Here is a 14,808-nt window from a genome sequence, read left to right as displayed (position 1 = left end):
CCGCTCAGAGGAAACTCCAGCGTGTTTAATTAGGAAAGTGCCGTTAAGATTGTTAAGGGGCAGTGCCGAAGATTGTTAAGGGCTTGGACATGCTAGAGGCAGGAAACATGTTCCCGATGTTGGGAGAGTCCAGAACCAGGGGCCACAGTTTAAGAATAAGGAGTAAGCCATTTAGAACGGAGACGAGGAAATACTTTTTCTCACAGAGAATGGCAAGTCTGTGGAATTCTTCGGAAGCAGATTCTCTGGATGTTTTCAAGACAAAGCTAGATAGGGCTCTTAAAAATAGTGGAGTCAGGGGATATGGGGAGAAGGCAGGAACAGGGTACTGATTGGGGATGGTCAGCCATGATCACATTGAATGGCGGTGCTGACTCGAAGGGCCAAATGGCCTACTCCTGCACCTATTGTTTATTGTCAAACGTCCATCAATTAATAACCCAATCATTCCTGGGATTGTTCTTGTAAACCTCCCCTGGACCATCTCCAGTGCCAGCATATCCTTCCTGAGATGTGGGTCCCAAATTGCTCACAATGCTCCAAATGCGTTCTGACCAGCACCTGGTCACAGAAACAACGTCGCAGTGTTGCATTCTTTGGAAGAGCCTCAAAGTGTGATTACCTGGATGGCCAATGTGTATAGGTGCACCATGTGCATCCTCCACGGGATGAGTTATTTGCACAATTGCGTCGAGCTTCTCAACAGGAATGGGTCGCATTGAGACCACCATGTTACATTGGAAGCCACCGACCCTGGTGCACGCTATGTTTGTCTGGCGGGAGAAGCGATGGAAAGAATATATTAAAAAAGATTCTGGAAAACATTAAAGAAGCCTTGAGCATGATATCACATAGTAATCACTTTTAACAATTTTTAGAAAATTCTTCCCAAAATCTTGCTGGGATAAAAGAAAGACATGGAAGACTTTTTACACTAAGGGTGGTAGATGTATGGGAAAAGATTCTGACTGTCTACCCTAGCTGTCTGTGCCTATCAGAATTTAAAAAAAGTGGGCTGGGACTCTACTCCCTGGAGCCCAGGAGGATGAGGGGTGATTTTATGGAGGTGTATAAAATCATGAGAGGAATAGATCAGGTGGCCGCATGGAGTCTCTTGCCCAGAGTGGGAGAATCGAGAACCAGAGTGCACAGGTTTAAAGTGAAGGGGGAAACATTTTACAGGATTCTGAAGGGGTAACGTTTTTCCACACAAAGGGTGGTGGGTGTATGGAACAAGCTGCCAGAGGAGGTAGCTGAGGCAGGGACTATTGCAGCGTCTAAGAAGAAATTAGACAGGTAAATGGATAGGACAGGTTTGGAGAGATATGGGACAAACACAGGCAAGTGGGACAAATGTAGATGGGACATGTTGGTCCTATCTATGTTGGGCCAAAGGGCCTGCTTCCACACTGTATGACTCTATATCTCCCCTCAGCCTTCGCCGTTCCAGAGAAAACAATTCAAGTCTGTCCAAACTCTCCTTAAACTTAATACACTCAAGTCCCGGCAGACACACAAAAGACACATAAAGTTTTGTAACTTTGACGGCACCAACACTTGTGCCTGGTCACAGAAACAACGTCCCAGTGTTGCATTCTTTAGAAGAGCCTTAAAGTGTGATTACCTGGATGGCCAATGTGCATAGGTGCATCATGTGCATCCTCCATGGGATGAATTATTAGGCACTTGTGTACCTTCTCAGTTGTATGCAAGATTTTCACTGTACATAGGTACCCTAGGTGTAAGAGTTAACGCGGCTATCCTCCATTTTACTAGCTTTATAGCCGTTATAGTTACTAACCTCCATTTTGTACACAGCATTCTGGTAGCAATTTAAAATATTGGCCACTTCAAATGTCTGCAAAAGCCTACGAATACAGAAACCTGTAAAAGGCGACGTTCTGTCTCAGTGGGAATGAAGATAAGAGTCGTTCCCGGCATTGTGGCATTGCATTAAGATACCAGCAAGCTGTATGGGAGAGGCAAGGTATACAATAGAAGTGTTCTTGCCTTCGCAGCTGGCCTGCCTCCCTTCATACTTTGTACCTCCCCAAATATAACTGAGGGGATTCATTGTGAAGCTTCTTTGTTATTAACCATGTGCTTATGGCTGTTTTATCAGTATAAAGATGTGTGTAAGTCCTCTGTATCGTCAGTCTGAGCAGCGCCAGCCTTTGGTGTGGATGCTCTGTGCACATCACTGGTTGTTTTTCTATTTCACCTTGGTGACTTAGTAAAGGCCTTTTTACAGAGATTTTTGACTCTTTGATTTATTCTACTATTCGAGTGGATTGAACTTTAACCTAGGTATATGTGACAATAATCATTCATTTATTCAAAATGTCCCTACCTTGTACATGCTGACATTACACCCTTGTTCAACGTTACGGATTGGAACACCGGCCTCCAATATTGCCCTCTCAAAGGAATAGCTGCATCCCACATAGAAGGTAACCATCTCCTTCATCTGCTCAGTGTAGTCCATGAGGCTCTTCAAATTGCCAGTGAAGGTTCCCTCCTCATACTTCCTGTACTGTAGACAATCAGTCCTGAAGCCAAATCAGAGCATGCATTATTACTTTGATTTGTTAAAATCCAGATCAATTAGTTTTGTTTACATACTGGAAACTGCAAATGCTCGTTTACACAAAAAAATATGCAAAGTGCTGGAGTAACTCAGCGGATCAGGCAGCATCTCTGGAGTACATGAATGGGTGACGTTTCAGGTCAGGACCCTTCTAACGTATATTTAGTTTATAGGTTCAAAAATCATAGGAGCACAATAAGGCCATTCTGCTTATCAAGTCTACTTCACCATTCAATCGGCTGATCTTTCTTTCCCTCTCAACCCCATTCTCCTGCCTTCTCCCCATAATCCCTGACACCCCCGTACTAATCAAAAATCTATCAATCTCTGCCTTAAAAATATCAATTGACAGCCTACACAGCCTTGTATGACAATGAATTCCACAGATTTACCACCCTCTGACTAAAGAAATTCCACCTCATCTCCTTTCTAAAGGTATGTCCTTTGATTCTAAGGCTATGGCCTCTGGCCCAAGACCCTCCCACTGGTGGTAACATCCTCTCCGCATCCACTCTACCCAGGCCTTTCACTATTCGGTAAGTTTCAATGAGACCCCCCCTCATCATTTAGTTAAGTTTATTACTGTATGACTCCTCTGGGAACTCGCCTGTGGCTAAAGATTTTTCTCTTCATGATAGCTCAGGGGACCAGTTATGATAACCTTTGTCATCTCAATCGTACAATTATCACTTACTAGCTTTGTACTTTATTTTTGCAGATTGAGCTATTTATTGTGTGAGTTTCCTCCCTCTCACCTGCAAAACGATTCCTAGTCACACTAATTGCCTCGCATCGTTACAAATGTATTTTGCTTCAGTGTAAAGCAAAGATCCTATAGCGGATGTAACGGTCCAGCGAATGTTTCAAACCTTCCTTCCTCTCTCTCTCTCTATCAGTGCTCTCTGCATCTAATTGACTTGTTTCAGGTACCATTGCTCATTAACACCTTCTTGGTGGCGTACTTGCTCTGTATCCATTTATCTGGCTGGTTCAAATATAACACCATAGACTAATTAGGCCCCTGCTTTAGGCTGCAGGTTTTAAGTATACTCATATGATGCAAGAATGGTCTGAAGAAGGATCTCGACCCGAAATGTAGAAACAAGGAATTGCAGATAGACACAAAATGCTGGGGTTAACTCAGCGGGACAGGCAGCATCTGTGGTGAGAAGGAATGGGTGATGTTTTGGGTCAAGATCCTTCTTCAGACTGAGAGTCAGGGAAGAGGGAGACACAGAGATCAGGAAAGGTGAGGTGTGAAATCGAGACATCAAAGGGGATGGGACTCAAAGAATTGCAGAAGCTGGTTTACAATAAGATACACAAAATGTGAGGGAGGAGGTATTGGAGCAGGCAGGGGTGGAAATCGCTTTTAAAACATGGGGGGGGGGGGGGGGGGAGAAACACAATGAGGCCTGCCATCTAGGTCAGGGGTCGGCAACCTACGGCCCACGGGCCAAATCCGGCCCGTAACCCGAAATCATCTGGCCCACAGGCCTATTTTTTTTTCACTTAGTTTGCGCAACCTGGGAACTGCAGCTAGTCCCGGGCTGCTAGATTCTAGGAGCTGGCGACCTCCAACTGGAATCGACTTTGAGGGCTCCAGTCGCAGAGCCTGTGGACTTACCATCACGGAGCTGGCTGACTTCGGAGGCTGTGGTGTCCTTGCGGCTGCGACCCGACTCGACTTCAGAGGCTTCGGTTTTGCTGCAACATGTTGCACAATACATGGGGGAGATTGTCCCCCACTTCTCAAAACATGGGGGGGGGGGGGGGGGGGGTACAGTCGCCCACACCCCAACCCCCCCCCCCCCCCTTAGGATTTACACCCATGGGGGCAGGTGTTAAATCTCCTGCAGTTGCACGGGAAAGTGTCCAGGGAGGAGATGGTTTGGGTGGGAAGGGATGAGTGTACCGAGGAGTTGTGGAGGGACTGGTCACTGGGGAAGGCAGAAAGGGGTGGAGAAGGGAAGATGTGACTAGTGGTGGGATCACGTTAAATGTGGCGGAAATATCAGAGAATCATGTGTTGAATGCGGAGGCTGATGAGGTGAGAAATGAGGACCAGAGGAACTCTATCCTTATTCTGTCTGGGGGTGGGGGAGAGAGCAAAATTGCTGGACATGGAGAAGATGCGGGTGAGTGATCAATCCCTGACAGCAGGGGGGAAACCACGTTTACTAAAGAAAGTCTGAGGAAGGGTCTCGATTCGAAACATCACCCTTTCGTTCTATCCAGAGAAGCTGCCTATCCTGCTGAGTTACTCCAGCTTTATGTGTCTATCTTTACTAAAGAAAGATGACATCTCAAATGCCCGAGAATGGAAAGTCTCAACTCAGATGCAACAGAGATGGAGGAATTGAGAGTAGGGGATGGCTTCTTTGCAAGAGACGCGGTGGGAGGAAGTGTTGTCCAGATCATTGTGGAAGTCGATGGGTTTTTAGCAGATGTCAGTCGATAGTCTGTCATCTGTAATGAAGAAAGAGATCAAGAAAGTAGAGAGAAGTGTCAGAGATAGTCAAAGTTAATTTGAGGGCAGGATGGAAGTTAGCAGTAAAGTTAAAGAAATCAATGATCCGTGCAGAATTCTTGTCTGTCCATTTCCTCCACAGATGCTACCTGACCCAGAGTTCCTCCTGTACTTTGTGTTCTTCATTCAAGATTCCTGCACCTGGAGACTCTTCTGTCTCTCATAGTATCAGTGTATTCTTTGCTGTTGGCATCAGTTTTTGACTTATTTGACCATCATTTTTTTGCTTCTCAACCAGAACCTCTGAGGTAATTTGGTAGGAAAGGACTGCTGGAGGCCTCTTTTAAGATCTGAAATTCAGTCCAAGTCGGTTTATATGTTAACATCAACTGTGAAGTGATTAGACTTTGTCCTGGTATCCAATGCATATTAACTACCAGAGGTAATTAAAAAAAGATTAGTGGTAGGATCCAACGTCCACAAGATTAAACATTAAACTGAGGGTGAAAGATCATTACTTCTACTTTTTTTGTTTATGCCTTTCCATTATTTCGAATCCAGTATAATTGTTGAATTTTTCTTTCTACCCCATTCAGAGCACAGAAACAGGCTCTGTAACCCAACTCGGCACAGTGGCGCAGTAGTGGAGTTGCTGCCTTACAGCGCTTTCGGTGCCGGAGACCCAGTTTCGAAACTGACTACGGGTGCTGTCTGTACAATGTTTGTACGCTCTTCCCGTGATCGCGTGGGTTTTCTCCGAGATCTTTGGTTTCCTCCCACACTCCAAAGACGTACAGGTTTGTAGGTAAATGGGCTTGGTATAAGTGTAAATTGTCCTCAGTGTGTGTAGGATAGTGTTAATGTGCGGGGATCGCTGGTCGGTGCGGACTCGGTGGGCCGAAGGGCCTGTTCCCTTGCTGTATCCCTAAAGAAAACCTGTCCACACCATATAAGATGCTCCTTCTCAGTCCCATTTACCCACATCCCTCTGAAACTTTCCTATCCGTGTACATGTCTAAGGATCTTTTAAATGCTGTTAAAGTACCTGCCTTAACTATCTCCCCGGCAGCTCGTTCCATAAACTCATCTCACTCACAGTGTAAAATTTGTCCCTCAGTTCCTATTAAATCTTTCTCATTAAACCTGTGTACTTTGGTATTTGATTCCCCTACTCTCAATAAAAGACTATGCATTCACCCTACCAATTCCCTCATGATTTTATACACCTCTATAAGATCACCTTCAGCCTCCTGCAGTCCACGGTATAAAGTCCTAGCCTGCCCAACCTTTCCCGAGAGCTCAAGTGCTCGAGTTCTGTCAACATCCTCATTGCTTGTGTAAAGTTCACTAATATCGGACTGCATCGGATTTCACATCCTCTGGCAGTGCGTCCCAGACAGCAAACCCTCTTATTTTAAAAACAGCTTCGCCTTCTGGTCCCGATAAAACTCCTTTGTACTATGTACCATGTGTACATGTACATAGTTGTGCTGCAGCAAGTAAGAATTGCATTGTCCTATCTAGGACAAGGCAGGAACGGGGTACTGATTGGGGATGATCAGCCATGATCACATTGAATGGCGGTGCTGGTTCGAAGGGCCGAATGGCCTACTCCTGCACTTATTGTCTATTGACATATGACAATAAAACACTCTTAACTTGTCTTTCCTCTTACTTTTTAAGATTACGCCCTCTTGTTCTAGACGCTTCAATGATGGAGAATAACGTTTCATCTGAAAATTAACTTGTTTTCTCTATTTGCAGGTCTGACAAGGGATCTCCCATCAGAAATGTTAACTATTTTCACAAAAACATATATTTAGTTGATTGTAGCAATATCAAAGTTTCTTACCACATTGTCTAATCATCCTCTCCTCTGGAACTTCTCCAACGCCAACACATCCTTTCTCGGATATGGGGCCAAAGGGACTTAGCACGATTCAGTGTATTAACTCTGCTCATGATGTGATCAGCTTTCGCTCCCCCCCACCCCAACCCCAGCCGTTACCCCACTCCATAGAGGCAACTACAACCGGCCTGTGGATCCAGCAAACAGCATCTGCACACTCAGCGTGCCCAGCCTGCTGGTCCTTGACCAATTGATCAAACTGGGATTTCAGAATGAGTGAACACATGTGATGTCCCATCAGAGAGGATTTAGCATTGGCCAGTTGCATTGAAGAGATGACCTGCACATGCTAAAGTTATTGTGGCACAGAGACGCAGCTGTAGAGTTGCTGCTTTACAGCGCCAGGTACCCGGGTTTGACCCTGGCTACGGGTGTTTGTCTGTATGTTTTGTATGTTCTCCCTGTGACCACGTCGGTTTCCTCCGGGTGCTCCGGTTTCCTCCCACTTACCAAAGTCGTGCAGGTTTGTAGATTAATTGGCTTCTGTAAATTGTCCCGTGTGTGTAGGATAGAACTAGTGCAAGGGTGATCATGGTCGGTGCAGACTCGGTGGGACAAAGGGTCTGTTTCCCGCACTGTATCTCTAGATGGTCAAGCTGTGATCGACTGAACAAACAGGATGGCCAATGAGGGCAGGTTTAGCATTACTCAGCTACGTTGAAGAGATGACCTGCGTTTGTTAAAGTTAAACCTGCATTTAAATGGAGCATAACTCAAGAAGACATTGTTGAGTACACAGTGTACTCCTCGTTCTATTTAACTAACCGCCCGTGAATCACTTAAACTTTAGTCAAAAGCATTGACGATAATTTAGTCACGTCAGTGCTCATTCTAAGGGTGAATCATTCAGAAACAGCACACATTTAAAGAGTGATGATACAGCGTGGAAACAGGCCCTTCAGCCCAACTTGCCCACATGTTGTGAAGGCTCCTCCTACCTTACATCGGAGTTGGAGCTGAGTGGTGGAGCTCCCCATTCCCCGGGTTTGCTCCTGTACAGCAGGGGGAGTGCTCCATTATTGGCCATGCAGAACCTCTCAAAATCATTGGCGTACTGCTTGTTCACGATCACAAGGTTGGCTTGTTTGAAACCTTTTGAGATTAAAACAAAAAACAAGGCCTTAAATTAGAAGACAGAGACGTACAGCACCAGAAAAGTCCACAATGTCCGTGCCGAACACGATGCCAAGTTTAACTAATCTCCACTGCCTGCACATGAGCCACGTCCCGCCGTTCCCCACGTATCCATGTACCTATCTAAAAGCTCGGTTACTCCAGCACTTTGTGGCTGTTTGTGTATTAACCAGCATCTGCAGTTCTTTGTTTCTACATTGTAATATCAAAGTTTCTCACATCATTGTCTATACGTCTAAAGTAATTAGTTATAAAGCACTCGAGACATTCTGAAATCATTTGAAGGTTGTGCTGGTCGTCATTGATGGAAAGGTCAATGACAAGAACTGCGTGGTGGCGCAGCGGTAGAGTTGCTGCCTTATAGCGCCAAAGACCCGGGCTCCATCCCGACTACGGGCACTGCCTGTATGGAATTTGTACGTTGTCCCCATGATTGCGTGGGTTTTTTCCCCCGAGATCTTCAATTTCCTCTCAAACTCTGAAGAAGGGTTTTGGCCCGAAACGTGCCTATTTCCTTCATTCCATATATGCTGCTGCCTCATCAGCATTTTTGTCTACCTCCGAAGACATACAGGTTTGTAGGTTAATTGGCTTAGTACAAATGTAAATTGTCCCTAGTCTGTGTAGGATAGTGATAATGTGCGGGGATCGCAGGTCGGCGTGGACTCAGTGGGTCAAGGGGTCTGTTTCCACGCCGTATCTCTAAACTAAAAACTAAACTTTCGACTGTTTCTCTCTCCATAGATGCTGCCTGACCCAGTCAGCATTTCCAATAATTTCCTTTTTTTATTTCAGATTTTCAGCATCTGCGTTTTTTTTTGCTTTCCAATTAGCTGGCTTTCACTGACTTACGGATAGTGTCAGAGTTGGGATTTGTATTGCCTAACTGGTAAATCAAAGACTGACACTAAAAAAACAACTGAACACACGTTTTGAATCTTTCATTGATAACATAGAAACATAGAAATTAGGTGCAGGAGTAGGCCATTCGGCCCTTCGTGCCTGCACCGCCATTCAATATGATCATGGCTGATCATCCAACTCAGTATCCCGTACCTGCCTTCTCTCCATACCCTCTGATCCCCTTAGCCACAAGGGCCACATCTAACTACCTCTTAAATATAGCAATATAACCTTGACTGTATAGCCCCAGATTTGTATTTAAAAACCCTACTGGTTCATTAATATTTTCCTTAGCCAGACTGTAGCAACATGGATATGCTTTTCACTGTACATAGACATAAAAGCCAGAGATGCAACATCTAGTCGTACTGCGATTCTGTCTGGCCGACATAGTTACTAAAGCTTTATGTGTCTATCTTCGCTTTAAACCAGCATCAGCAATTCACAAGTTATAGTAGAATTAGGCCATTCGGCCCATCGAGTCCACTCCGCCATTCAAGCATGGCTGATCTCTGCCTCCTAATCCCATTTTCCTGCCTTCTCCCCAAAACCCTTGACACCCGTTCTAATCAAGAATTTGTCTAACTTTGGCCTAAAAATATCCACTGACGGCCTCCACAGCCCTCTGTGGCAATGAGTTCCACAGATTAACTACCCTCTGACTAAAGAAGTTCCTCCTCACCTCCTTTCCAAAAGAGCGCCCCTTTAATTCTGAGGCTATGATCTCTGGTCCTAGACTCTCCCACCAGTGGAAACATCCTCTCCACATCCACTCTATCTAGGTCTTTAATTGTTGTGTTAATTTCAATGAGGTCCTCCCTCAACCTTCTAAACTCCAGCGAGTACAGGCCCAGTGCTGTCAAATGTTCATCATATGCTAACCCACTCATTCCTGGAATCATTCTTTTAAACCTCCTCTGGACTCTCTCCAGAGCCAGCATATCCTTCCTCAGATATGGGGACCAAATTTGCTCAAAATACTCCAAATTGTGACCACGCCTTATAGAATCTCAGCATTACATCTCTGTTTTTGTATTCCAGTCCTCTTGATATTAATGCTAGCATTGAATTTGTCTTCCTTACTACTGATTCGACTTGCAAATTAACTTTTTGGGAGTCCTGCATCAGCACTCCCAAATTCCTTTGCACCTCCGATTTCTGGATTCTCTCTCCATTTAGAAAATAATCTACGCCTTTATTCTTGTTACCAAAATGCACGACTTAGCACTTTGCTGCAGTGAATTTCATCTGCCACTTCTCTGCCCACTTTTTTAACCTGTGCAAGTCTTTCTGCCGAGTCCTAGCTTCCTCTACACTGCCCGCCCCTGCACCTATCTTAGCATCTTCTGCAAACTTGGCTACAAAGCCTTCAATAATGATTTATCCAAATCATTAGTATACAACGTGAAGAGAAGCGGCCCCAGCACAGACCCTCGTGGAACGCCACTAGTTACTGGCAGTCAACCTGAAAGAGCACTTTTTTCCTACACATGCTTTTCACTGTACCTTGGTACACGTGACAATAATAAACCTAAACCTAATGAATACCAGACTCTGACAGGAAGAAACATGGCAAACAAACACAAGAGTATATCTCCAATTCGAGTCAAGACTGAATACTTTTTATCGAAATGTACTGAGTATTCCGAATAAGGTAGGCGAATTAATGGCAAAAATAGAAATAAGTGGGTATGATCTAATGGCCATGACAGAGATCATAAGATCATAAGTAAGAGGAGCAGAATTAGGCCATTCGGCCCATTAAGTCTACTCCGCCATTCAATCATAGCTGATCTATCTCTCCCTCCTAACCTGCAAAGGTTGAAAAGCGGCCAGAGTTGGGAATTAAATATTCCAGGACATACGTACACGTTTAATTGTCGTGTTTGGATGGTAGTAAGTGGCAAAGGTTCGAGGTGAAAAGGAAATAAAAGGATGCGAGGTAAGGTAACACGCCCTGAACCTCAAATTACATTTTACACTTGTTGTAAAACAATTTCGAATGTCTCAATGGTTCGGAAGCCCTGTATCAGTCAGTGCAAGTCTTACGTTACAAAGTGGGACAGTGATTTCTGGCCGGGAAAACGTTGCTGTGTGCACAAGGGTGCAGGATTTATGCAGAGCGCTGGTTCCCGACGCTACGGGGAATGGTCGAGGGGGTGAGACAGTGGCTCACTGCTCCCGTTTGGGTGCGCTGCAGGGCCGTAGATGAAGCTTCGGGATTGGTTGTGACCTCGTTTTACCTTGAGAAATTGCCGAGGTCACCGCTGTCTGCAATCGCCCAGCTCGGATCAAACGCCTGGCGGTGTCCGGGAGCAGGGATGTCAGAAAGTGCATGGTTTGCAGCTCTGGTTTCTGACAATTTAAAGGAAGAATTACAAAGACAAATTATACAAACGGTGAACACAACATTGGTAAGCACGGCAGCGCAGCGGTAGAGTTGCTGCCTTACAGTGATTGCAGCGCTGGAGACCCGCGTTCGCTGCCGACTATGGGTGCTGTCTGTACGGAGTTTGTTCGTTCTCGGTTCTTGGTCCTCCAAAATATTCCAAATGGAATTTAAACTGGAGGTGGTGAAGGGAGGGCTTAAGCCAGAAAGGGTTATTGGGAAGAAATAGCTACTTTAAATTTAGTTGCATCTGGTTGGGTAACTATAGTTTGGTGGAGATTATTCCATGCTTTAATTGTGTGGGGGAAGAACGAAGTGCTGTACACATCTGTCTTTGTAGCTGGGATTACAAATTGGATCGAATGTCCTCGTCTGCTCCTAATTGGTTTGGGTTTGGTGTAGGTCTTGTAGTCTATGTCGAGCTGCATGGGTACTCTCCAAAGATCTTCGGTTTATTAGGTTAATTGGCTTGGTATAAGTGTAAATTGTCTGTAGGATAGTGTTAATGTGCGGGGATCGCTGGTCGGCGCCGACTTGGTGGGCGCTAAATCTAAAAAACAAATCTAAAGATGCTGGTTTACACCGGAGATGGACACAAAGTGCTGGAGTAACTCAACGAGACAGGCAGCATCTCTGGATAGAAGGAATGGGAGACGTTTCAGGGCGAGACCCTCCTTCAGACTGAGAGTGAAGGGGATGGTGAGACTAGAGATATGGTGTGAAAACAACAGATCGAAGGAGAACAACTTCAATGTTTCAATTTCAATTTAGTTTATTGTCATGTGCACGTTATTGTCATAGGTACAGTTTGTTGCGTGCTAACTAGTCAACGGAAAGATAATACATGATTAGAATCGAACCATTTACAGTGTATAGATGATATATGATAAAAGAATAATGTTTAGTGCAAGGAAAGCCAGCAAATTCCAATCAATGATAGTCTGAGGGTCACCAAAGAGGTCGATAGTAGTTCACCACTGCTCTCTGCTTGTGGTGGGATGATTCAATTGCCTGATAATAGCTGGGAAGAAACTGTTCCTGAATCTGGAGTTGTGTGTTTTCAATGGTAAACTGAATCTTAATATTTACCCTCACGTTTAATATGAGAAATTTTAAGAGAAACGGCAGGTGCTGGAATCTTGAGCAAAGCACAAAGTGCTGGAGGAACTCAGTGGGTCAGGCAGCATCTGTGGAGGGAATGAACAGGAAATATTTGGGGTTGGGACCTTTCTTCAGGAGTTACAAGGCCAGAAAGCTGGCAAAGCTTGGCAATTGATAGGTGGATATAGGCGTGGGTGATTAACACATGGGTGGAGATAGTGACAGTCTAGATGTGTGAAGGAGACAAAAGCATGTAAGATAAGGAGAAAAGGAGTGGGTCCCATATGAGTGCCCATAGTTACACCATTAAACATAGAACATAGAAAATAGGTGCAGAGGGAGGCGATTCGGCCCTTTGAGCCAGCACCGCCATTCATTGCGGTCATGGCTGATCATCCCCAATCAATCACCCGTGCCTGCCTTCTCCCCACATCCCTTGATTCCACTAGCCCCTAGAGCTCTATCTAACTCTCTCTTAAATCCATCCAGTGATTTGGCCTCCACTGCCCTCTGCGGCAGGGAATTCCACAAATTCTCAACTCTCTGGGTGAAAAAGTTTCTCACCTCAGTCTTAAATGGCCTCACCTTTATTCTAAGAACTAAGATCGGAACGAAACTTGGTACGCTCGTAGCACAGGAGAACGGTGAGTGAAGAAACACGAAAAATACTTTGACTTGAAGGAACACGAAAAAGATTAACTTCAGTTGGAAAAAAAGGCCCTCGGCACATCGAGTCCACGCTGACCATCAACCACCCATTTACACAAAGCCTATACAAATCTAATACAACTTTATTCTCTCTGTATCTATCTATACATCTAAAACTCTGATCTTGTTATCTTCCGGTTTGCGCGGTCTTTCTATTTGCGCAAAAACGGTACGGAATAGCACTATGATTTTTCGCCAGCTCACTCACCGTTCTCCTGTGCTGCGAGTGCACCAAGTTTCGTCCCAATCGGTGGTCTATTGTAAAAGCTAGCGAGGTTTAAAAATCTTAAAAACCTCGCATGCGCAGATCGATCGCCTCTCCTGCCAGTCAGTGCCGCATGGATTGGTCTTTTCTCCTGTCACTCCGTGCGCCATCCCGTCTTTACTGGAGTTGAGGATGGCCGGCGGAGGTCTCCAACCAGACACAATTTTCGGAGGGACTGGAAGCGGCCCGGCTCGGCGCGGGAGATGTCGCCAAAAGGAAAGCGGAGAATCTGATCCCGGCAGAGGTGAACGTCCAGCGCCCACTGTGAGTCCCCATCGCACCGCCAGCTCCAGCCCCTTCCCCTCTGGTCCCCCTCGCTGGCTCCTGCCCCCCTCCCCCGTGATACCCTACTCTTCCCCACAACCCCTGGCTTTTCTCCGAGCTCTCTCCACCCTCCACCCACACACCCCCCTCCCCCCACATACACCCCACCTCCCGCAACCCAATGGCTCCCACTTAGTCTAGTTGTTATTAATTCCCCCAGATTCTATCACTCACCTACACACTAGGGACAAGTTATTAGGGCCAATTAACCTACCAACTCGCACATCTTTGGGATGTTGTGGGAAACCGGAACACCGGAAGGAAACCCACGTGGTCACAGGGGGAACGTGCAAACTCCACACACAGACAACACCCGAGGTCAGGTTTGAACCTGGATCTCTGGCGCTGGGAAGCAGCAGCTCTATAAACTGTGCCGTTGTGCTACCTCCAGATATCTAAATCCGCACTAGTAAACAATCAGCCATCTGCAAACTTTACATCGGCTGTTAATCCTGCTGCTGTTTGATTAAACTCTGAACTTTTCATGTTTTTTTCTACATTTCTTTTGGAAAAGATGAACTTGTGAAGAATAAATATTTCCACCCAAGCCAGATTATACGCACCTCATCATACATGGATGAATATGAATTTTCAGTCTCCATTACCTCGAAAAGACCACGGACAGACAAAGATTTCTCAGCACAATGAAGACCAGCCAAACAGTAAAGCTTAACCAAGAATAGCATTTAGATTACACAGTTGCTATTGACTGCATGGTTTGACGTTACCACTCTGTTAATGGGTAATGTCAATCCATCAGCAATTGGTGGACAATTCCCTACAACCATCAGGCTATTAAACACTACAGCTTCCAAATAGGTTCTGAACTACATAGACTTGGGGCCATTGGTCTTGCCTTTTTGCGCAATTATTGTTTGTTTGTTTTTGTGTGTGTTTTTGTGTGTGTGTGTGTGTGTGTGTGTGTGTGTGTGTGTGTGTGTGTGTGTGTGTGTGTGTGTGTGTGTGTGTGTGTGTGTGTGTCTAATACATTGAACGTTTTCTTGTTTATTGTATGGTC

General features: G+C 45.3%; 1 protein-coding gene across 4 annotated transcripts in view; it reads right to left on the bottom strand.

Annotated features, from left to right (window-relative positions):
- Nucleotides 1-14,808, bottom strand: part of dglucy (D-glutamate cyclase) — a 62,012-nt gene that overhangs the window by 30,968 nt on the left and 16,236 nt on the right. Inside the window, exons 2-6 of one of the 4 annotated variants that reach the window (XM_055640224.1) lie at nt 12,482-12,579; nt 11,247-11,358; nt 7,905-8,058; nt 2,351-2,549; nt 623-773 (exon numbers count right to left, since the gene is read on the bottom strand). In XM_055640224.1, the coding sequence (XP_055496199.1) occupies nt 623-773; nt 2,351-2,549; nt 7,905-8,058; nt 11,247-11,340 (598 nt within the window). In that variant the 5' untranslated portion in view covers nt 11,341-11,358; nt 12,482-12,579. Of the gene's footprint in view, nt 1-622; nt 774-2,350; nt 2,550-7,904; nt 8,059-11,246; nt 11,359-12,481; nt 12,580-14,353; nt 14,621-14,808 lie in introns of those variants that run through there. The other 3 variants (XM_055640221.1, XM_055640222.1, XM_055640225.1) reach the window with 3 other exon arrangements.

The sequence above is a fragment of the Leucoraja erinacea genome, chromosome 9, assembly GCF_028641065.1.
Source record: "Leucoraja erinacea ecotype New England chromosome 9, Leri_hhj_1, whole genome shotgun sequence".
NCBI classification, from domain to species: Eukaryota; Metazoa; Chordata; class Chondrichthyes; order Rajiformes; family Rajidae; genus Leucoraja; species Leucoraja erinaceus.
The sequence above is the reverse complement of the archived record's forward strand: the minus strand, read 5'-3'. Positions and strand labels throughout refer to the sequence as shown.